Raw genomic sequence first — 24,365 nt, 5'->3', positions numbered from 1 at the left:
TGCATGTTTGAAATTATTTTTTTTTTTATGAAATACACTACTTTTTAGTAGTCATTGACCAGACATTTCTACTTAATTAGTGACTTAAAAAAATATTTTAGTTTTGTAACATGGACTTCTGTTGTCCTGTTCCATGTAGCAAATATTTAAGTCTGAGGGATTTATTATCCCATATTAAGCCAAGTGGAATTTATGTGCTTAGCTTCTGTTAACCTTAATAGAAGTTATCTGAGTGCATCCTTGTTCTTCTATGGGAGACTAGGTCTTTAATTTTTTATATTCCTCTACTTTTCCTTCCCCCTTTTCTTAAAAATCTTTCCTTTTTTCCCACCTTAGAATGGAAGGGGGTCGCTCAGGCAAGAGACATAGATCAGCATGCGCTACTTTTGTCTGAAGTATTAACGACTAAGCTGTGTGGCAAGTGAAGAGGCTACAGTGCTGGTGATGAAACTCACCTTTTAATGACTTTTCCATGTTAATCTTCTGGTGATCTCAGTTTGACTGTGCTCTTTGTCCAGTTCCATAGCAGATAAAAAGTAGTGACCTTCTCTTGTGTGGGGAAGTAAGAAGCTTGCCAAATGTATTAAATCATCTTCATTGATTGGTTGATGTGTCCATTAGGAACTGAACGGAGAAGAATATCCTTACTGAAGACCTGATGCTGCAATCCTGTGATTCCTTTAGCCCATAACTTTTTTTATCACTTAATTACCTTTTATGCCTGTTTTGCTTAGTTTTGGTTTTCAGGACACAACAGAAATGCATAGCTCTAAAATGGCCTTTTCTCTGTAAACAGAATCCCTTAAGTCACCAACTTGTTCTGAGGCTGCAATCCTTATCTCAAAAAGATGAAGGAAAAATGTCATGGTTGGTGTGGTCTGAATCCAAACTTGCAATTAAGAGGCATTTTTTTTCCCCTCTCTGCCTTGTGGCCTGCATCTGGAAAAATGAAGAGGTAACTGACTTACCATAAATGAGATAACTCTCAATTCCATATTCAGTGAGAAACAGGGCAGAAAAGCTGGGCAGAGAAGATGATGATGATGATGCAATGAAGTTGGGTAAGAAAGGGGTGGAGCTTGTCCTGGCAATAGAAGTAGATCAGTCTGGTTATCTGATCTGTGGACATCTCTTACTGTGCTTCTGGACTCTGTTGATACCAAGCTTCCTCTTTCTTTTGAGCTTCATATGAGTGTGGTGTAAGTAGCTGTGGGAAAGCCTCAAATGTCCTGGAGAGCTGTAGCCTGGGTAACCCTATGGAAAGGGAGCAGATGTGGGTTCCCATGCACTTTGGCGCTCATCCTTTCTAGAGCTTATTTCATGGTTCTGAATGGCTCCTTGGGCTCTACCTGGACAAGCTGAAAATCTGCTGAACTTGTTCTCTTTTTTCAAGGGTGCCTTCAGTTGCCTAAGACGGAGCTTTGCCACACAATAGGAATTTTATTGCTACTTATACCCATTTTGGGCGCAGATGACGTGCACAATATAACACTAAGCTCAGGTAGTCTGTGCTGTCCCCACTGTGAAACACAAAATAACATTTCATGGCTGTTAGTTGTTGGGATTTCCTACCCACTTTGCAGAACAACCACTGAGAACTGTGGGACAAATGTAAGTAGGTGCATTCTGTGATTCCTTGTTTTATGCTTAAGATTTTTTTTTTTAAATACTTAATTCTTTTAAACAGTATTTGAATCTTTAGTCTTCTTGTAATCCCCCTTCAACATTTCTGACCATGCAGCCCTGACTGCTGCAGCTGCTGTTGCTTCCCGTTGCATGGTGACGCCACTGTGAAAATAATGATTCTTTCACCAGTGTGGGAGCAGCATTCTGGTGCGTGCTTCCTCATCTTATTCATTCAGATTTTGCAGTGCTTCTTTTGCCATGTAGCATCTTCATTTGTTAAGTTATTTTTCTTGAAGAGACCCTCTAAAATTTTTTTCCCAGGCATTCTTAGAGTCAGTTTTGAACAGTTTGGAGAAGAAAAATTCTGCAAACTGTAATAAAAATAAGGAAAGATGTGCAGAAATGTTTCAGAGATTAATAGAGCTCTGGGAGATTCTGAAAGTGTATTGGGATTGGGTCATTTTGTAAGGTTGAAAGAGTGAGCTAGAGAGAATCAGGGCAGGGATAGCAGAGGATTTTCTTCTTATGCCTTTAGTTATGACAAACAGTACTGACTATCACATGATCATTGCGAATTCTTGCTTACAATTTGAATTCTAGCAGCTTGTTATATATGTGTAGCACAGCGTAACCTGCGGGAATACTGATTGGGAGGTCTGTGTAGTCGTTTGTGACGCTGTTCCTCCCAGCCATTTCGTGTCCTTTTGGTTTGTGGTGTATTTTTGCCTCAGTTTTCAGAGGCGAGTTTTACTCCTTGCATGACCTTTACCGTGCAGACCCTCTCTACACCAGTCAGTTGTCCTGCATTCTGTTTACCTAGCTGTGCAGTGGAGCTGCTGGAAGGAGCTTGATGCCAACTCCCTCACATCACCCTAGGCAGCGTCAAGATCTGTTTATCATGTAAGTCAGTGTTGCTTAAAGAGAAAACCTTATGCAGTGCCATGTTGCCATGTGCTAATTTAGTGGGAATTCCCAAGGAAAGCATCTCAAAAATTGTTTTGTCATTAAAAGAGATGTATCATCTGTAGCATTAAGTACATGGTAAATACATTATTACTTATACTTACTATTCAGATGTTAGAGTGAAAGAACTAATTTATTACTTTAATTAGTTTGTAATGTACTTTATTGTAATATGCAATATTGAAATAATGAACTGAAAATAGGTACATATACATACTGTTCAGCACAGCAATTTAATAATTCACTTGGCAAAAGCTCCTCTAATAATACATGAACTGTGAAATGTACTTGAAATGCCAATTGTAATTAAAAACTTTCAGAACTTAGTGTTGGCAGTGCTAGTACTGCTAAAAAGTGAGCTGCTTTGTGAAACAAGCAGTAGGGGTTCCAGTTTTCAGTGTATTTTCAATATTAGTTTAACTGCTAGGATTTTTTTAATATTTAAACAGAATATTTGCTGTTGACACAGTAAATTCTACCCTTCTGATTTTGCACTCATAGGAATGAAAGAATGCAATCAAGAACACATTAATTTTTTTTGTGTGTATTCTGTGGTCCCAGATTGGTGCCTTAGTGAATCAGAATTATTGTTCAGGACTTTTTTGTGTTAGACAAACTCACAGTAACATGTAGTTTCAAGGTCACTACCGATGCAGGATGGGTTTTTGCAGGAAGCAGTCCACTACATCCTTTGTTACCATGAGTTAAGGTGCTCTAGCTCCTAATTTTTGAACTTGTGACGATATGGACAGGGGGCTGGTTTGGGAATCTCTTCATTCTGGCCCCTGCTGCCTTCTGTGGTCTCTTTTGAGGAGTTCCTCTTTATAGGCAGGCTGGCCAACCAAATAAGTTCAGGCTATGGAACTAGAACTACCCTCTAGCAGAGAGATGTTTTAACATTCGAATTTGGTTTAAAAAGTGAAATATTTTGACATCTGAATCAGCTGTTTAATTCCAAATTTTTGATATCTCTTACATAATAAACCACTTTAATTTAGCTCAGTTCTGTTAAGAACATTTTATCCTATAAGACTGTAACTCTTCATGTGGGGAAGACATGGCATAATGCCAACCTACTGAATCACATTTCATAAATATTTTGCAAACAGTGCTTTTCTGGTTTTACCAATTTTTGCTTTTTTTTTTCTTTTTAATAATGCATAATTTTTTAAAGGAGGTGACTCCTCTTTTGCTGTAATGAAAAGGCATGGATGGGCATGGCAAGGGCAGGGGTAACGTAAACTAACTGCACATGCTGCCTACAGGAGAGAATAAATGAGTATTGTGGGAAAGTGTAATACAATGAAACTTTCCTTCCTTCTGTCATTCTTATTACCCGTTCTTGGCAATGGACTCCTGCATTTAAAAAAACCTAACAAGATAAAAATGTAAAGCAGATTCTGCCCACTGAGTAAATAGGTGTGTTTAGGAGTGATTTAGGGCAGTGTAGATAGCAGAAGGTGGTGGAGATACGCACTGAATTATTGGCATATCAGTTTTGTCTGCAGAACGTCATTGCATGATTAATGTTTTGCCAGCTGGGTGAAGTTATATATTTGATGTTTGATCATGTTCACTTGTTTGTATGAAACCTGTTGAAAATCTAGTTTGTGCCCCAATATTGATTTCTGCCATCAATCAAAAGGCTTTAACAGAAGAGCCGTGTGAAAATAACCAGAGAAATTGATTATGGCCTGTCATGAGATTGGTGCGTAACATATGCTGTGCACACAACTGCTAATCAAAATGAATGAATAAGGAGGTTTGAGATGATTTTAGACTAGATTAGTATCTGCTTACTGCTTTATTGTTTGCTTCCCTTCAATCAGTTGTCATCTTGACAGACTCTCTGCTGGGCTGATTCTTTATCAACATCCATTTCCAGTCAGTAGTTCCCCTGAAGTATCAGTTAACTGAGTCCAACTTAATGGGCTCGCCATGCTAACTACTGGCTGCAGTCAAAGAACTAAAAAAAACCCCTGGTTAATAGGTAAATTAATATCTGGAGAAGACCAGAAAAGTTTTAAGAGGGTTCCCAGACTTGGAAAGAACTGAAGCTGCATCATGTCATGAGCCCACTTACATTGGCATATATCTCATTATTGAAAAGAGTTGGAAAAGAGTGTGAAACAGGGTGTAGGAAAATACAAGCTTAAAAAAAGCTCTTTTTTTTTTTTTTTTTCTTATGTAGTTTGACTGTTACTTCATTTCAGTTGATAAAATCTCAATGATGTTATTACAGAAGTTAAAAGTTCCTTTGAATGCTTCTGCAGTTTATTCTAGCTCCAATCTGAGTAGACTTTTAGCAGACTTCATTCATTTTTTGCTGTTAGATTTTAAAGCTTTGTCTATGTTTTTGCTTCAGTCTGTTTCAAAAGTGAGGCAGAAACTATTGCATGTTCTTCCACATTCATTTTCACTTTTTTAGTTTAATAGTGTAACAAGTGAAGGGTAACTGAAACAATTTAGCATTTTATTTTAGATTCTTAAACTGCTAAAATCATGAGCAGACTGCTGTCAAAATTGCTAAACAAAAAGTTCTATTTGGACAAAAACTTTGTATTACAAGTTTCACAGTGTGGGGGAGGTTTCACTCGGGTATTACAGGTGAGCTCCAGAAAATAGGGACTTATGAAAAGTGACACCTACCCTCAAGAAGTCTTAGCTGCTCGTGTGGGCATCTCATGTAATTCTTGTTCTATTTTATTATTGTGCCGTATTTCTGTTCAGAGGGATGGTTTGAAATTGTAATTGGCTGTTTTCATTAGGAGTGATACACTTTCTTCTGCTGACACTTCCCTTGGAACTTGCTTGCTGTAGGAGAGGGAGCTGCTCTGGATTTCTTTGCGCGATTGCTGGTGTTCTTGTTCTTCATCACGGGAATGCAGGGATAGTTTTACCACTGCCAAAGAAGCTCTGCCAAATATGTCTTTCATTAACAATTTTATTAGTAGTATTAGTATTATTATTATATATGTGAGATCCCACTAAGGGAACATTTTCAAAGTTCTGCGGAGAAAGAATCATATCTGTGCTAAGGAACACTGCAGTAGCATTTTTGATTTTTTATTCCATATTGTGCAAGTTTGAATTACAGTTTGAAATAATTTTGTAAGAATAGCTATAAGAAAAGTACTGTTTCTGTGCTGTCTGCCGTTACACTACCGCACACTCAAATACACGTGGACAACGGCAGCCTGCATGTATGTATTCTAACTGATCCCTCTTGCATATTTTCAAGCATCTGTGCCCAACTGCAGTTTCCATGTGCACACGTTTATGTTCCCTCCTTGCAAACCATCCCACTGTGTTTTTTGACGTTCATCCAGTGCCATTAATACCTGCTGCCACAAGCTTATCCCTGTTTCTACCCCACTGTCCCATAAAATGCTAAACTTGGCAGCGTTGTCCAAGGAAGGTGGAGAGAAGTAGAGAGGTTTGGGTTCTCAGGATCCTGTGTTTTCCTCACAGGATCTTGTGTTTCCTACATTTTCCTCGTCGCAAGAATAATTTTTGACTCAGGGCTTTCTTCTCTTCCTGTTTCATGCAGAAACAAAAAATAACCTCATCATTCATTTCTCAGAGGGAGGCAGCAATTTCACAGGGTAGTAGCCACACAAGGGACAAAAACTAAGACCATCATCATTATTATATAGGTTCCTAGCTGGTTTTTTTTTTTTTTTTTCCAACCCCTAGAAAAGAGAGAAAGGAGATTTCAGAAGGTGAAACGCAGTTATGAACTGAGAGCACTGAGAAATAGTTACAAAAATGGAAGAAAAGAGGTTTAAAACAGTTTAATGCTCATCTAAATCATAGTTCTTAACTTTGGGGATGGAGTTGAAGTTGGAAAAAGTTGTATGTACTCTGAGAGAATAACAGTGTAAATGAAAGTTTCTTGAAGAACCCCAAAAGTCAAGTGGTTTTTATTAAAACATAAAAACACACCAGTTAATGCTTTTGCTTGGGTATGGTAGGAAACTGCAATGAACTTTTGAGGATAAACTCAGGTTGCAGGAGATGAAAGTAACTGTTGGTTAGTCTGTGTACACATGGCGTTCATGACAGGCAGAGTATCTCTTTAACAAGCTCTTTAAATCTTCTGATAAAGAGAGTTTAATTTTACAAATTTCATGTTACTTTCATGTTATTACTTTGCTTGCACTACATGAAAAGTCACATCAGTATTTGGTCTGTTGGGACACTTTGCAAAGAACAAAATGTAATTGTTATTTAAGCAAAGAAATGGGGCTGACATGGCATCAGATGGAACTCACCGAGAACCTCAGACCACAGGGAGCGCTGGATTTCTGAACAAAAACCTTCCACAAGCACAGAACAGAGGAATTAACAGAGTTTGTGCACACAGCTAGTGAAACACAAGGGTGGGAAAAAATGAGTATTTTAATATCTTAGAATTAAAGTACTTACTGTGGTATAGAAAACCAGATGGAAAATGGCTGAAATGCTTGTTCCTTTGAGGAATACCGAGTTCTGTTAGCACTTGACAAATCCACTGCAAAAAGAGCTGTCGAGCCAACAAAAAGGAGACATGGTTAATCCTACTGAAACCAGCGTGAAGCAGATGGGCATACAACTGCTCGTGACAGCGCTGAGGTGAACCGGGGATCCACGCTGACAGAGGACAGCATGCTCGAGAACACTCAAAATGAGTCCCTACCCCTTACAGTTACTCAGGGCACATTGTCTTGTTTAAGCAATGCTGTGTGTCAGAGATGTGTCCAGAGTGGGTTTTTGGCATGTTGACCTAAGCGATCCATCCTGTCCCCGACACGTGTTGTGAAGAAGCGTGGCAGCTCTGTCAGGAGAGGTGCCGTGGAGCTGGTCCCTGCCCTGCTTCTGCGGGCGCTCAGCCAGCTGCCCGGCAAGCCGCCCGGTACAGTGGATCTCTTCCTGCAGCAGAGCAGGATGTCAGGAATACGAGACCGTTACAGGCACCAGTCACAACCCCTGAGCAGGTGGCAGGGATCCCAGACTAATTTTGCAGTTTGAAAGCTGACAAAAGGTGAAGTCTGTGCCACTGGAGTCCATTGGTTTCTGCAGAGTCCTGGTTGGAAGTGAAATGCCCGAGTTGAAGGAAGTGAGGGGAGTCTGGTCCGTCAGGGTTGGTCTCCGTTCATTCATAGGTTTGTTAAGAAATGTACATGTTATTAGAAATCTAAGCACTGACAGGAAATTTGAAATCTGATGTTACTGAGACGGTTTTGGCAATTTTACCTGAAACATTTTCATGTGTGATTTTATTGCATATTATGCCAGTCAGTTGCAAATTGCACATTAACATGTGGAAAGCTGGTGCTGACTAAATGATTCTGTGTTGCTGATGAGATTATCAATCTCAGTTTGTAAATGGATTACATGGGTTTCCTTTCCAGTCTCAGTCTGGCAGGATCACAGCATTATACACATCTGCTGTGGGACTGTCTTTTCAACCGTCTCTTCCAGGTTCTACAGTGGAAAGCACAGCAGGAAGAGGCTGCTAAACTAGAAGCTGCTGTAGCTGCCAGAAGAAAAGAAAAGCAAGACGAGAAAGAAAGGCTACAGAAAGAACAGGAAATGGTTCGGAGAGCTCAGGAGAAAGAGAAAGTATGAGAAACTTTTATACGTTTTTGCATACGTTAATGTGTACAATTGCCTTTAAAATCTTTAACTGACCTCACTACCTTGTATTCTTGTGACGTATTAAGTATTAGGGTGGAGGTGAGCAAATGGTCAGTTGAGTCTTGCTGCTGCTGTCCATTTTAGCTTTAAAGCTGCCTGTTCTTACACAGCAGTTATGTTACTTCATTACGTTTCTTTAAAAAAACCCAAACCAAAATGTGTGTGCAGCTGTCTCGGTCAGCGCAGGGGCACTCCTGGATTTCTAACTCTTACAGATTTGTGCTTTATAGCGATGTGGCAGAGACTATGAAAGCTTCCAGTGCTGCAGTAAAGTATGCTGCAATGCAGCAAATGAGCCTTGCAGTATATTGTCTGCAAGATAGCGCACTGCACTTTGCAGCACAAGGACCTTACCATGGGCCCGAAGCACAGTGGTGACATTAACCATTGCAGGATATCAGAAGTCTGTCTTACAGTATTCTAAGCACTTACATGGTGACTACTTGGGAAATGGCTTTGATGCATAAGCCTAAACTGCAAATTCATAGGGAATCAGAAGTCCACTACAGTGAGTGTAATGCTATTAGAAAATCAAGCTGTGTCACCTATGTATTAGTGCCAACCTTTTTATTTAAATGATATGGAAAAAATCCAGGAGGTTTTGTTAGAACTTTAGCTCTTTTTCTGATTTTTTTTTTTTTTTTTGATGCTGAAATCTGGCATGCTTGGAGTCCAACTCACCTGTGGTGTATTTGTTAAGACTGCATATTTTTTTTCTGGAAAAAACAAGTCGGAGAATGTCATAGATGCTTACTGCTTTCAAATGCTGATGAGTAGACAGTCTCTTTATGGGACTACTCGTGCTAACATGTTTGCAAGAAAGGTCACTAAGAGCTGTGCTCTTATAACATGCCAGTTAGGACTAGAATTTATGAGAACAAGGCTTAATTGTTCCAATTAGAGTATTTTCGTAATGCATGTGACATGCATGCTTTAGTGACATCAACATGTGTCACACTACAGAAAGCTTGTGCAAAAGAAGGAAGAAAACAAAATCTTTATATATGTTACCGTGTTTTGTCTTTATTTATCTGCCCATTTCTATGTAACATATCTTACTGGGAGCAAACGCTTACTGATGGGACTACAACTTGGCCAGTTGAACACCCTAGAATTTGATGGATTATCATGTCCATAGAGGCGTCTATTGCAGTGATATTCCTTGCAGGGAGATAAAAAACAAACACAAAACTATCCATACTTACAGCAATTTGATTAAGTTGTTACTAAAACAATTTACAAGACTTACTACAAGCAGAAAAGACATTATAGCAGAGCAAAATAAATTACTTGCAGGTGGGTGAAACTGACTGCCTTAGCAGAAGAATGAAAATGAAGTCCTACACTACTGGAATTTCCTTGTCTGTTTTTATAGCACTCAAATATCCTTTCCTTGCTTTGTGCAAAGAAATAAGTCTTCATGCCATGACAAACAGGTCAAGAGCAGAAGCTCTTGTGACTTACTGTATTCATGGTTTGCATAAGCATTGAATTTGGCTTTATCAACAATTCTGCAAAGAAGCACTGGACTGAAAGTGCTACCTGGAGAAAAGAAGCTGAAGCTGCTGAAGCTTTCTTGTCTCCAGATAGAGGCTGTTCTCTCATTATTTCTCATTGCTCAGGGTCCCCAGAGCCAACATTTGAGAAGTTGCCTAATTTAAAGTTGATTTTATTTTATTTGTGAGTTCATTCTTCTTGGTCATGACTTTGCACATTGGTTGTATCCAGTTTCTTCTCTAGCTGAAGAAGTCTCTACTTATATTGGTCAATTGATTTTATTATTTTTTTCTGCAATTTATCTTAATATATACATTCTTGGCAGAGCACAATCTTTCTGTTAAACTATGCTAAATCATATAGTTAGCCAAATTGCAACTAGTTGCCCAAAAGTCAGTTTCAATACATGTTGAGATGTTTCTCTTTCCTTCAAAATATACAGAATGTTCTCACTTTTCACAGGAATCAGAAAAGTTCAGATTGGAAGGGACCTCAAGAGGTCTCTAGTCCAGTCTCCTGCTCAATTATGAGGTCTAACCATGTAACTCATGGTATTATCCTTATTTTAATTTGTTTTATTTATCCTTAAATTTATGTCTAATATTTGAGATTGTAATTTCAGGTTCAAAAGTTGAGAAAGCCATATTTACGTGTTTGCAAACCATGCACTTTCAGAGAAATCCTGACTCACTTTAATATTGGTTTTCCCTTTCCCTTTAATTAGCTTATTGCAGATATTTTTGGTGAACATTTTAGACATAAAAAGGCTGCCCAGGGCAGTGGTGGGGTCACCACCCTGGGGGTGTTCAAAAGCTGTGTAGATGTGGCGGTTAGGGACATGGTTTAGTGGTGGACTTGGCAGTGTTGGGTTTACAGTTGCACTCAATGATCTTAAAGGTCCTTTCCAACCTACGTGATTCTATAATTCTATGTCTTTTGTCTTCAGCAGGGGCTGGAACAACAGAGGAAGCACACTAATTTCCCTTCCTCTCCCAGCTGCTTTCCCTGTTCCCTGATGCTGATGTAGTTTGTCAATTTAATAACCCCTCCCCCAGGGCTTTCTCTTTGGGCAGTTGCCCAGTCTCTCCTGAAACATGTGTGGCCTTCCTGCATCCATCAGCAAGGAGTTCCACCAGCCTTCCACCCACTGTGTGGAGAGCTGTCTCTTCTCTTGGTTCCAAACCTGGCTCTTGATGGTGTCAGCTGAAGCCTCCGAGCTCTCGTGCTGGAGAGGCAGAATCAATCTTCATCCATCCTCTTCATGACACTCATGGATTTGTCACTTCTTATCAAATCCTCCATAAATTGTCAGTTCTCCATCTGAACATCCCCATCCTGTTCCTTCGGTGCCTGTATGAAAACTTGTATGAACACAGTGAACCTTTGATCATTGCTGTTTATCTTCCCTTTCCAAATGAAAAGGTTCCTTTCTGAGAGGGAGGGATCAGAACTGCATGTGGGACTATAAACATATTTTCTGTTTTTTCCTAATCTTTTGGTTCCAAGTACGACACTAGACACACTTGATTTGCTTTTTGACTGCTGCTGTGCACTGAGCTGATGTGTCACAGTAGGGTTGGAGGTGTCCTCTTGGTCGGTGGCCCTTGAATTCCTCATTTTGTATCCAAAACTCTTCATCTTTCCAGGTCAGCTTCTCTGCTCAGATTTCACAGTCCTGCTGGAGACCTTTTCTTCTCACTGAGCTTTGGAAAAGCTTCGTACTTGCTTCTTCCTCTTCCTCAGCGGGCTCCCCACCTGAGCCAAAATGAGCTGAGCTGCTGTGGATCCAGCCGTTTGAGCTAACCCAGGACGTTCTAACTCAAGGAACATTCACTCGCTTGAGCAGCAGAGGTGAAGGTTTTGATGGCAGAGCAGGAAAGCAAGCAGCGATGAAAGCGGTGCTCTTCAGTTTGCAGAGTTGAAGATTATATTTGAATTAAAGAGTCTGCAGTCTGATTTTACTATTTCTGTTGTGGGGGGTCCACACCTTCTTGTTCTCCTGGGAAATATTTTGTTAGCACATACTGTTCTAAAATAAAAATTTTATTCTAAAAAGATCAAATTTGGATTTTCTTTAACGTAATATTTTTCTTAGTTTATTTGTTCTCACTACCTTGGTTTGTGAACTATTGTTATTTTGTTTACTGTATTTGTTCAAACTCTAGGTGAAAAAGTACTGGGCTGAGAAACAACTCAAGTGGCAAGAACAGGAGGAGAAAGATCTACAATGTTTGGAGGAGTTAAGAAAATTAATGGCTGAACAAGCAGTTAAAGACAGAGAAAGGTAAAAGAAATTAAATGCGAATACCTATAGTATCAATAGGAACTTCTTATTATCTAATTTGTTTTAATCTCCCAACTTTCTAAATTAGAAAAAATTAAGATTAGTAATTATTTTTTTCTTCATGTTGGGCAGTTACCCCAGTCTGCATACCCAGGTTGCATCAGGATTGTATCCTGGATGCAATTTATTTGTTAGTTTGAATTAAATCATATCCATCAAAGTTTTAGACCTTTGTGAGTGCTCAACTGTTGTAATAATGATAGAGTACAGACATTAAAACCAGCTCCCTTTGTGATTTTTTAGTTGTAGCTGGAGACTAAGATCTTCTGCATTCTCACTTTGCAAAATTATTTATAATCAGGTTTGTTTGGTTTGATTGTCAAGTGAGAGGAGCACATTAAGCACTTAACAGCCTCAAAGATATTTCTTATTCCTTTAGAGGGTCTCAAACTGCCTGTCTAGTTGTAGATGCTCTTCACCTGTTTGATGTAATTAGGACTTCAGCCTGTTAACATTTGAATCCTTGCCCAGTTTTCTTTGCAGAAAATGGCCTTTAATGACCTGTTGAAGAAATCTTTGATTTCATAGAGGAATTCCTCTGTCACAGAGGAGCATAAAAAACCCCTGTGTAGTCTGGTTATAACTGCTCTCAAATCACAGGCTGCCTTTCTTACATAGAGGAAGCCACCAAACCGCATGGACCAGAAATGTAATTAAAATAGGGTTACAGCACCACTGGCATCAGAACGTTCAACTTGGTCTTAGGCGTTGTGTGGGAAACACTACTTCCATCGTATTTTGTTAGGATACCTTGCTGACAGCTAAATTTAAATGCCTATATCCTTATGCTACAGATATATCTATGCCTTTCCTTAAACATACCTGCAATGATGTTTGCTTATAGCAAAAGAAACACACATACTTGAATTACTGAGTTTTCAGCAGAACTGATCAGGAAAAAATTACTTTTCTCTAAACCTGTGTACTGCACTATGCCATACAATTGGGGAATTTTCTTTTCTTATGCTAATAAACATTGCAGAATAAAATATAAGGAAATGGCACAGTTCATTGAGGATTGCAGGAGGGAAATAATCACACCTTCAGGCTATTATGAATCAAAAGTCGGTAAATGCTTAGCATTATGTTTCCCAGAACTGGCATACTGTACAAAACAAAACAGTTTAAAGAAAAATGCTTACTCTTTGTGGAGATTAATGATTCTTTGAAATTACCTAATGCTTTTCATCTTCAAAGCCTTCAGAAACATTAATCAAAGAAGGGCAGAGAGATGTTACTGTTATTAGGTCCTGTAGTGCTACATGTACGGTGTAAGGCATTTTAAAATCTGTGTTGTACTGAACTAAGGCAGACACACTGGTGTAATGATTTCACAGTGCAGAACTGCAGTCCTGTCGAAACTAAGAGTATTCTTACATGTTTCACCTGTTGCAGCACATAAATTGGCTTGAGTCTTTGCAGAACTGATCATGAAAGATGGCACAGGCCCGTACCACATTTCTGATCTGATATGTTTTCAAGCTTTTTTGGAAAAGGGAAAGATTTTTGCATTGTGAGCTGACTGACTATACCAAGTACAAGCTATGGCCTGGATAGTGCGTAGAGTTTCTAATAGGTACATTTCTAGTACCTATTAGTAGGTTTGTAGTAGGATATTAAAAAATGGTCTACTGTTATCCTGAATTGCTTTTAAAATTAATTTAAAATTAAGTAATCAGGTTTATAGAAAAAAAAATTATTATCATGGAGTCACTGTGGTGCTCTGTTTATTCAGGTCTCACTGTAGTTACAAGATGCTGAATCACAGAATTATAGGGGTTGGAAGGGACCTCAGGAGATCATCCAGTCCAACCTAGATGATCCATAGCGAGAACTATGACGGGATCAAAGAAAAGGATTAAAGGCACTTGAAACTGGATGTAGAATTTCAAGTGACTAAGTCTAAATTTGCTTTCTACAACTCCCCTGCTTAGTGACTGTCTGACAGTGGAGACATTTACCTGATTGGACATTTAATTTTTTGTCCTGGGGGTTCCTAGGTAGCTGCAGTTTTGTTGCATGTGTGTCTTAGACCTGTTGAATTCAGAGCAGCTGGCTACCCGGCACTTGCCTAAACCCCTGCGTTTAGGGTGGGGTTTCAGTTTATGTAAGTTCCCATAGATGTTGATCAAGTCAAAGATGGTGAGGGTATCGAGTTCAACACAAAATCCTAATAAGCAATGCTGTCTGCACTCAGAAACATGGGAGAGAGGAAAGGGATTGTGCTGTGATTTCTGCTCCAAGCACAATATCTATTTTCTATTACTCATTTATACAACAGTCATTTAATACAAAATTTGTAAAAGAGCGTTTAAAAAAATCCTGGGGGCTGAGGTAAGAGCCTCGGTCTGCCCAGATCCTGTCAAATGCCCTGACAAGTAGGTAAAAATCATACTGCTTTTTTGCTTTCTTCTACTCTCATTCATTTTTTATTGTTTGCTGATAGTGGTCCAGCTATTAAAACAAGGGTGGAGGTGCCCTTAGCTGGACTATTGTATATTCTTGCTGTTTGTGATGCTTGCTGATAAAGTAGCAAATGCAGGTTTGAGCTTCTTCAGCCTAAGAACCTAAGACTAAAACTGTCTGGACAAGAGCTCTGATTACTGGTGTGTATCATAATGGGTCTGGGCTGGCCACGTTTGAAAAGGAAAGCAGAGAGTTCTGGTGCTTTTTTATTAATACAAATTAAAGGTTTGGTAGATGACTGCTCCAGAGAGAGGAATACTCCAGAAATGCAGCAGTACTAGAAAAAGGGTCTGCATTCTCCATACTGGTGTTCAGGACTTAACCCATTAAGCTGAGGTATCTGGTGGGACTAATTCAGGGGTAAGAAGGTGATGTTGGCAAGATACATTGCATGGGCCCTTTGAAAATGGAGATATAAGTATGGATGTACATCTCCTGCAGTTGATCCTTTATCTGTACGCAGGATCGCACATTCAGCCATTCTAAATCCGTTGTTAGATCTACATGCCTGTGTCTTTAAGACACTGAATTGTAAGCTCTCCCTTAATACGATATCAAGAGCTACAAACTGCATTTAGGTCTTATTGTGCTTCAAGAATTAACATCCAAAAGGGCAGATGTTTGTCTGTCGCTAACAGTCCACTTCTCACTTTTTCAGTCTATGCAGTGAATTTCATTCAGGTCCTCCATCGAGTCCCTTGGGTATGGGATGGATTGAATATACATAAAATATTCTAAAAGAACACCCCCCCACACCCCCTCCCAAAGCAGTAGATTTTGCATTAATGTTGCAGGGTGGAAATTAAATTGGCATGAAATTGTGTGAATAATTTCACTCGGTCCCTATGCGAAGTAGGTTGGAGCAGTGCTGTTCTCCAGTGAGGCAGCGAGTGGGAAACATCTGCAGGTCTGTCAGCCCAGCACGGGTACCGCAGCAGCCCTGGCCCTGCGTTCCACGGGCAGGGTGGGCTGGAGGTGGGGGGACAGGATGCTCTTTGCAAGACCTCGTGGTTGCAGCGTAAATTAGCAAAGGACCCATCGGGTTTGTCGTGGGAACCGGCGGCTGCTTCTGAAACGTTCAAATTGGCGTGTAAAACACTTCCTACCCCAGCTGCCTCGTCGTCCCTCGGTGCCACTGTGCATCGATTCAGCCTGTCACAGGTGGAAAACACAAGCAGATCTTCTTAGCCACTAAGATAATACTTTCTCAATAAATCTCTATATGAGATTTATTCAACTGACAACAGTGAACAGGATAAGTTTTTATATAGGGCAAAAAACCTATCTATATTATAACCCAATTTTTTAAAGCCTTGCTAGAGCTTTCAGAATAAACATATTAGTTCATTTTTTCCTATTGAATATTTATGAGACAGTGTCTGAAAGCAGAGTTTTAATGAAATTATGCTTATCGAAAATTACATAAGTGTGTACCCACAATACTTCAAAAAGGTAGCTTTACTGAAACTAATCAGCTAAGCTCATTTTTCAGCTGGTGATTTATTAAAATTGTTTCTTACTATAGTACTTAAAGTAAAAACTGAGTATTAAGACATTTTAATTTTAAGGTTTTCTATAAAATTAAGTTTACTTTGAAGAAATAGTAGCTAGAATATTACCAAGTATAATAGAGAGAAAGAGAATAAACAACTTTATTTGGATGTGGCCAGTGTGAAATCAAAGCTCAAGTAAACATTTAAAGCCAAGTATAAAAACTATTGGAAGAATGTTCCAAATGAGGAACACAATGTACAGTTGAATGTGTATTTACAAGGTTCTCTGCCTTCCCTCAGTGTAGATTTCATAGCTCTGCCATTGCCCTCTGGCAGTGAAACTTAATCTCTGTTGATACTGGCCTTGGTCTCTCCAGCACAAGCGAGTTGATGATCTCCTTAGGATAACAAAAGCCATGAAAACATGAACCTTCTTCAGAGCAACAAACGCCACATCAAAATGCGCAGTCGCCCCGCTCTGTTACTTGGGCAATCAACCGCTGCCACTCACACCCGCTCCAACTGGGGACAGAAGTGCTGTCCCATGGTCCCAGGTCCCATTTAGCAATGCTTTACATTCCTAAGTATGGGAAAACTTCTGCAGTAGAGACAAAGTATTTGCAATCAGACCTGGATGACTGCCCCTAAGTTTTCCTGCTTGGTAATTTACCGAAGTTTCCAGGGTTCTAAATTTCATATTTGATAACGCTGGAGTGTTTTAGAACATGTATCATCATAGTAGTCAGCTCAAGCAGAGTGAAAGGTTTTCAACAGAATAGAATTATTGTCATTTTTCAGAAAAATACAAATACATACTTTTTATTAAATTTTCTTCATATAAAAAGCAGATTAGACTTTCTCCCAGGAACAGAGTTACCTCTGAAGATTACTATTGTAAGCATTCATCTGCCTAAACTACACCAGCTGCAGTAAGAAACTGAAAGCCTCTCTGGGGCATCCTCAGGCAGCTTTGTACCACTCTCTTGGGACAACTTTGTTTGTCCTGATCATTGTTATTGGATTATTGATTCAGTGGTCTTTTCTAGCTACCAACATAATGGTACATTTAGTTCTGATTTTTGCAGTTTATAGCTCAAGTTATATACTCCTTTAAGCTTACTAAAATTTTGAGAGTAAGAAAATAAAAATACATGGTTTATTGTAGTTGAAGTAGCTCTTCTCCATTTCTCTAAAGGCAAGTTAAGATTTAAAGGTCAAAGGAAGGATAATTCTCTGAATGCAAATCATGTCAATGACAACTCCTATATAAGGACTAAAAGTGACATACCAAATACCCTACAGCTTCATAAGAGAGCGTTTGTGAGTGAACTGAGGGTTATTGGGAAATATGGCCATGGTAATACTATCTGGGCTATAAAAGCCCATTGTGAAGAGTTGACAAGCAAAGATAATGCCGTAGGTAAAGTTTCAGGATTATTAGTGCTAACCTGTGGTTTTTCCCTTTTGGAGATGGATGTAACTCTCAAGTTTTCTTGCTTCTTCCAGTAACAAGGATGGGGATGATGTTTCTTTTAATGGAAAGGGTTATAGGAAAGAATCCTGTTGTACACAGATGTCAGAGAACATTTCTTCTTGGCAAAGAAAATGGGAAAAAAGAGCAACAGAGCTATATAAAGCATGCTAGAGAAATATCTGCATTCTAGAAATGAAGTCTGAAAGCTTAGCCAAGTTGTTTAAAAAAAAAAAAAAACAAAACCAAAAAAAAACCAAACCAAAACACCCCCCCCCCCAAACCTCGCTTCCTCAAAAACCCCAAGCAAAAAACTCCAACAAAATTAACATATTCAAGTGAAAAAGCGTTTTTTTGCGTTTTTCAGGTGTTTTGATGAACCACCATATTATTAAGTGGATGTAGAAAACATCAGACTTGTTTTCAAACTGAAATATCATAACCGAAATTTAAAATTACACTTGACCAATGTGTTTTTCGTTTGGACATCTGCTGTTTTGCAGGGTAAAGTTTAGACAAGCATTACTAGAAAAACGGTTGCTGGAGAAAAAGGAACTGGCCCTTCAAGAAGCACGTGAAGAAGAGAAAAAAGAAAAATACCTTGAAGCACTTCGACAACAGGTGGTTTTATTTTCTGTATATGGTGTTTTCATATACAGTACTGATACAAACACATACTGTCATATTACGTGAAAGATAAAAAGATCGATCTATCAAAAGTGAATAAATTATGAAGTTAAAATGCACTTTTGGTCTGACTTTAACAGTAACTGTCATTTTATGAATCCTTTGTGCTTTGTAATGCTGACATCAGGAACATTATGATGTAGAAGCGCTGTTGATATCTGAAAATAGATACTATTTTTTTCTGGGTTGGATGTGATTTCTCTTTTTAATTTTTGGAGATTTTTTTAAAATAATCTTGAGTCTTAGGCAAGATTGATGGATAATTTAAATTCCTTTTAAATTCTGAAAACTTACAGACCTTGGACAACTTTTCTCCAGAAAGAGATTTAACTCTCTGTGAAACTTTTGCACTTTATTTTAAGAAGGACATCCCAGAAAATGCTTGCTGACTTTTTCCACAGTAAATGTAGTGAGTTGGTTTTATTTCTACCGCTGACTTTTGGAGGAGTAATTTTATCTTCATTTATATTTTTTTATCTAATCTCCTTGTTTTTTCCTCCAAAGATTAAAAGGAAAAATCTAGAGTTCATATTCTTGACACTCCAGGAACTGCAGACCGAATGCACAGCCAAAGGAAAATAGGGGAAGGAGGAAAGGTGCTTTGACCCTTTTGATTTTGGATAATTTAAACAGCACTAATACTGTAGCTTTCTCCCTGGGACTACCCGTGGTTAAAAATACGGTATTGGATGCAGCCTTGACCTCACCTTCAGCATGTCCTTTGGCTTCAGGATTAACTATCCCAGTACAGTGTGCATGCCAGTGACATTCTTCCTTAGTCCCTCACGGACTGTTTGTGGCCTTGTAAGTGCTTTCACGTCAGCATTTGGGTGTACAAAGTCAAGAAGAAAGAAAAATGTAACAGACTTCAAATACTCTGAGCCATCTTCTGTGGGATAGCTGAGCTTAACAGGAATACATAAACCTAAGGGATCATTGGTCTGTTGTTTCAGCCATTTTTTTAAACTGTTGAACTCAGGCTCATTTCCAGTCAATAATGCTTCATTTTTAAGGATCTGATTCAATGAAATATTTTGCAGTATTAACAGTGTTATTTTAGGTTGTCAATGCATTTTTAATAATAATTCTGTTGTGTCCTTTCTAAGTGACTGGTTGAATTGCATTGTCTTTTGCATCAGATTTTACAAGAGGCTGGTTGAGAGTCCTGATCTGTTTATATCTTCTGACTGACCCAGTTCTCTTACCAAAGCAGCAAATGCTTCTAGAATGGCCTTTGACCAGGATGGTAGCGTTCCCACTTCATCACATGATTCTAACCAATATTTATTCTCTCTGTTTCACACTGATGAAATATTGCTTCATAAAATATGCCCCTTGGTTCTATGTGGGAAAAAAATAAGATCTTTAGTAAAGTCATCCAGTCTGTATATTTTGACAGCCTGTAAATACAAAGATAACATTTTATTAAAGAGATAGGGGGAAAAAATTATCATTTTTATGGTTTTAGCCATTCAGATGGTGGCTTGACTTTGATTATTTTGCTCATGCATCTTTCTGTATTTTCCAAAGTAGTATTAACCTGTATCTGAATATTTTAACACAAAGAAAATAAGCAATGAAAAAAGGATCTTAAATCTGAGGACTGTGAACTTGACTCTTGCACAATATAGTGTCTGAGAGAACCTTTGATACTGATCTAGCCACAGGAAATTAAACAGTTAAAACAGACGCACTTAAGAAAAAACCCAAAGAATTCTGTTATTTGTGGCATATCACTCAATGTTGTTGCCCATGACTCACTAAAAATTGTGAACTACCAATCTGAACACCCTTGTTTGCATCAAAAGAAAAAGAAGAAAGTTTGGGCTTCCAAGAATGTGGGTATTGCTAAATTACGAGTCTGCTGCTTCCTTTTGGTTACTGGTTTTGATTGTCAGAGCTGGTGTCAAGTCTCTGCTAGAGAGCTGAGGATGCTCCTGCTCCTCTCTGGTAGCATCCTCACTGAGCTGAGGCTGCCTTTGCAGCCAGGACCACACACTGCTGCTGTTAGGGTGCAAAGATCAGGAGTGCACGTATTCTGGCAGCCTAAAGCTTCGCATAAACTTATTCCCCTAGCAGGGATATGACAAGGCAGCAACATCAGCTCTCTCTTCATGGAGCTGCTGTCCAGCTTTCAAGTTTATGTTTTCAAGGACTGACAGTTGGCACTCACGATATGCAGGTTATTCTGTGTTAAGCCTGCCCACACAGAAAGCAGGTCTCCACTTTACAGCAGTTCTGGGCAGGCACGGTGCTATATTAAGTCCAGCTAATTAAATTGTCTCCACTGGGAAACGGGAAAAAAATCTCCCTGATTATTATTCTCTGTCAACGTGGTTTTACTCTGGAATCAAGTTTTAAGCTTTACAACTTTTGTATATGAGTACAAGGTGGTTTAAGACAACTTTTGAAATTATTAAACCAGGTAAATGTTGTGTTCCTAAAGGACGTGTGTTATTGATAATAACCTCTGCTCACCTTAGGTCTCCTCAGATGGAGTAATTGTTATTTTCATATCATGTGTTTTAGGTTGCCGTTGTTGCGAAATCAGATCCAGCCAGAGTGGTGGCTGATACGGTGGCATCTAAAGCTCGAATGGGCATTGGAACCAAAGAAGAGTTTGATCTTCAGAAGCCACTGTTTGAGTTGCACACATACAGTGAACAGCAGGTACTTGCCTGTAGTCATACGATATAGTTTGTGTGCACATATATCTTAATAGTGCTATATGATAGTGGTAATAATAATAGATCCTAAATGGCAATATTAGCAGTAGAATATAGAATGTAATGTATGTAAAAATAAAAACATTAGGAGCAATAGGTGGGGTAATCTCTTTGATCCAACGCAGATGCTGGAGGAGCACAAGAGTGGACCACAAAGGTCCATTCAGGTCCAGTACAGGACTCCTGGGCTCTCCCTGAACAGCATCTCCCACTGGAGAGAGGATACTGGGCTAAATGGACCATTGGGCAGTCCCTGTGGTCATTAGGTGTTTTGACTGATGTTTGCTATCTCTTAATTTCAAAACTCACCCCTTTTACATTTTTATGCATTTATTTAAAAGAGTACCTCCTTTTCACCTGCTCCAGTTAGTGTTGTGCTAGGTGTTTGAGGGGAATTGACTCCATGTAAAAGTTCTCCTGAGTGTATACAGAAGAGCTGTGTCACAGGTAACTTATAATTATGGGGTAATATTTTTTTCTTGGAAGGTTATGCACAGCAGAAATCTCTTCATAAGCTGAAAACTAGTATCTTGACTGCCTTTACACCGTTGCTGGATTGAAGATCAGTTGGGATGTGATAGGCAAGGGCGAAAGGAGAAAAACCAGTGAGGTGTAAATGAAGCAGGAAACTGAAGTAACTACACTCCTGTTTTCAGGTCACTTGGGTAGCTGAGGGCTGTTAGCTCCATTTCAAATGGAATTAAGCAACATAGGGGAGGATTTTTTTTATTCCCTTATTGTTCCCCATCTGCTCGGTCTATGCATTTGAAATTATTCCCACTCTGGAATTTAAAAATTATGTTTACAGAAAGAGAGGTTCTATTATATCATTCTATGGCATAAAAGTTTTCTTTTAGCACTGGATAAGCTTAAATTTAATGATGTCTATAACTAAGCTTGTCCAGCATTTCCCATTTCAAGACATTTTAAAGCTTCTCAGTTTGGTAGAGCAGAGATGTGGTACAAGAGATGTAGTTTTTATTTGGCTATTAAAATTAACCCAAATGTGACCGATGTATGAGGTTCTTAAAAGCCTTAGCTTCAGAATGCTCTGAACGTGTATTTGGGGTTGATACCTGAATTCTCAGAATATTCTTCCTGTTTCAACTCCAGCCAGGTTTTGTTACTGCTCAGACTGCAATAGACGATTCCTGTCCAGTGTATTAGCGTGCTCCATCCCAGAGCTGCAGTGGGTTTGGATAACCTCCCCAGTGCTGGACTTCCCAGCAGCTCTGGGCACTGTGGCAGGTGATTGCACGTTCAGTGCTCCCTCACTGGAGCCGGTGGAAGAAGGATTTGAAAGAGGCTTACCAGTTTTGTCAAATAACCATGTGACAAATTTTTAAAGTAATCTCCCTGGGCATTAATTGCTGTTGTGTAAAATGGAAGTTATACTGCCATGTAGTCACAAGGCAACGCTGTGAGAAAAAACATGAATGCATTTGAAGCACTCGGGTACTATAGAAACAAAAAGGAAGGGATCAGAAGTCTTGTGCTGAAAGTAGAGCTGTATTGATGGGGAATATTAGAGAAGTCAGTGACTCTTCAGTGAGTAGGCTGAATTAAAAGTCACTCAGATTCTCATGTACTCTCTGAGTTTTGCTGAGGAATGACAACCAGGGCTCTTTGTTAAAATACTTTGTGATACTTAATATGACAAAGGATAATATCAAGATATGTGCACTGAGATAAGGCTTTTTCAGTGTAGATTTTCTCTGCTTTTGAAGGCTTTATTTTATGGCCACAACTTCCTGATTGTCTTTTAGAATTTTTAAAATGTATTCATTCAGAGATAACTGGTAAGATACACTGTGTGCGTGAGGAACGTGTTGTTTTGTTTCTGTTTATCGTTGCTGTGGTTTATTTTAACAGGTAATCTCTGACCCTAGACTTCGTGTTGAGCTAGCTCTTCGAGAGGCTGGACTTCATAAAACACTTTATGCAAAAGAGATTTTACGAAAAATTCCTCCACTAAAGCTTCCAAGAAGAGATATGGAATCTACAGCTATTAAAATGTAAAGTGCCTCTCATTTCAGGAGTAGAGAAGCTTCAGGGGTATTGTCTGGCCTGTAATGTGAAAATTTGAAATAAATTTCCCTTAGGCTGTGTCCTAGAACTGCTTAGTTCTCAGTCTGTGCAATCATTCAGAAAACCAACGTGCCTTTCCTGTGCAGCGCTACAACATTTCACGCCTGCCTGGTGAAGGTTTCGTATAGGTTTGGTGGGTGTAGGCTGTTGTGGTGTAATTTCCCCTGCCCCTTTCTACTGGGAGATAGGACACCTGTACCTGAAAGACTCTACAGACATAACAGGCCAATCTGATATATCCCATCTTGAGTAGGAACTCTGTCTTTTAATTGGCAGCATAAGTGCAAAAGAGCTTTGCAGGACAGTCACTTTAGACTATATTATGATACGTGGATACATCCCGCAACTTTCATTCCAGGGTTCTTGAGAATATGATTCTTTTAATTATAAAATCTTCATTGTCATGAATGTTTCTATTATTCCTTGATTATTGTAAGAAGAAACTTAACCTTTGTCTATATTTAGAAACCAATTTGCTGCATCATATTTACTGCAAACCAGTCATGCAATTTCATATTGCAGATTAGTCTTTCAGTATAAATTATAAATAATGTTTCAGATCTCGGATCTTTATTTTGGAGCTGAAACTACTGAGTATGATTCTATTAAATAAAAGGGAAATTGATGTCACTTTGTTTTGTAATTGATTATGTTTTCAAGCCTTACATAAGATGAGTATAAAATGTATGTAAACAAGTTACAATTAGCAGTTTAACCAAAAATTTTTAAGGATGATGAATATCAGAAAGATCTGAACATCCACACTTGGTTATCTAGATAATTACAGGAACTTCATTAATGTCATAGTGTGATGCCTTACAGGTGTTACTGGATCACATACCTACAATGCCTTGTGAAACAGACAGTAATTCCTCACTGTCAAAATGAGAAATCGAGGATCGGGGTAGATGAGGGGCCTGTCTGTGTTTTCCCAGCAGAGCCCACAGGGCAGGTCCAGCAAGCACCATGGGAGGCTTTACTCCTATACACCACCTCCTTACCTGGCACAGACAGCAGGCCGCCTTCGCTTGGCACATTCAGCGACTCTGCACCAAATGTTTTGCAGTCAGAGACAAGCCATGTTCAGATTTTCACACCCCAAACTGATAGTAACATTGGCAACATCCTGCAGCATAAGGCTCCTCTCAGGAGGTGTCTCTGAGCACCCAGGGGAGGGAGGTTTGCTCTGGCCTGGGCGTCCAAGGGTGCAAAGTCAGAAGCAGATGGAGAGTCTGAGAAGGGTGCCAGAAAGGCAGGGGAAGAGCTGGCACAACAGGCTCCTGCGAGTGAGCAAAGTGTAAGACCAGGGACAGCATAACCTGAGT

At 39.2% G+C, this 24,365-nt stretch overlaps 1 protein-coding gene across 1 annotated transcript in view; it reads left to right on the top strand.

The window, feature by feature from the left end:
• CCDC148 (coiled-coil domain containing 148) overlaps window positions 1–22,971 on the top strand; it is a 49,846-nt gene extending 26,875 nt beyond the window's left edge. Inside the window, exons 10-14 of the mRNA XM_010170191.1 lie at window positions 8,053–8,193; window positions 11,931–12,049; window positions 18,043–18,160; window positions 20,756–20,896; window positions 22,825–22,971. Coding sequence (XP_010168493.1) covers window positions 8,053–8,193; window positions 11,931–12,049; window positions 18,043–18,160; window positions 20,756–20,896; window positions 22,825–22,971 — 666 coding nt within the window. The remainder of the gene's footprint in view (window positions 1–8,052; window positions 8,194–11,930; window positions 12,050–18,042; window positions 18,161–20,755; window positions 20,897–22,824) is intronic.
• Window positions 22,972–24,365: the final 1,394 nt, after the last annotated feature.

The sequence above is a fragment of the Antrostomus carolinensis genome, unplaced genomic scaffold (genome assembly GCF_000700745.2).
Source record: "Antrostomus carolinensis isolate BGI_N321 unplaced genomic scaffold, ASM70074v2 scaffold2636, whole genome shotgun sequence".
NCBI lineage: Eukaryota > Metazoa > Chordata > Aves > Caprimulgiformes > Caprimulgidae > Antrostomus > Antrostomus carolinensis.
This window is presented reverse-complemented; position numbering and strand designations above follow the sequence as displayed.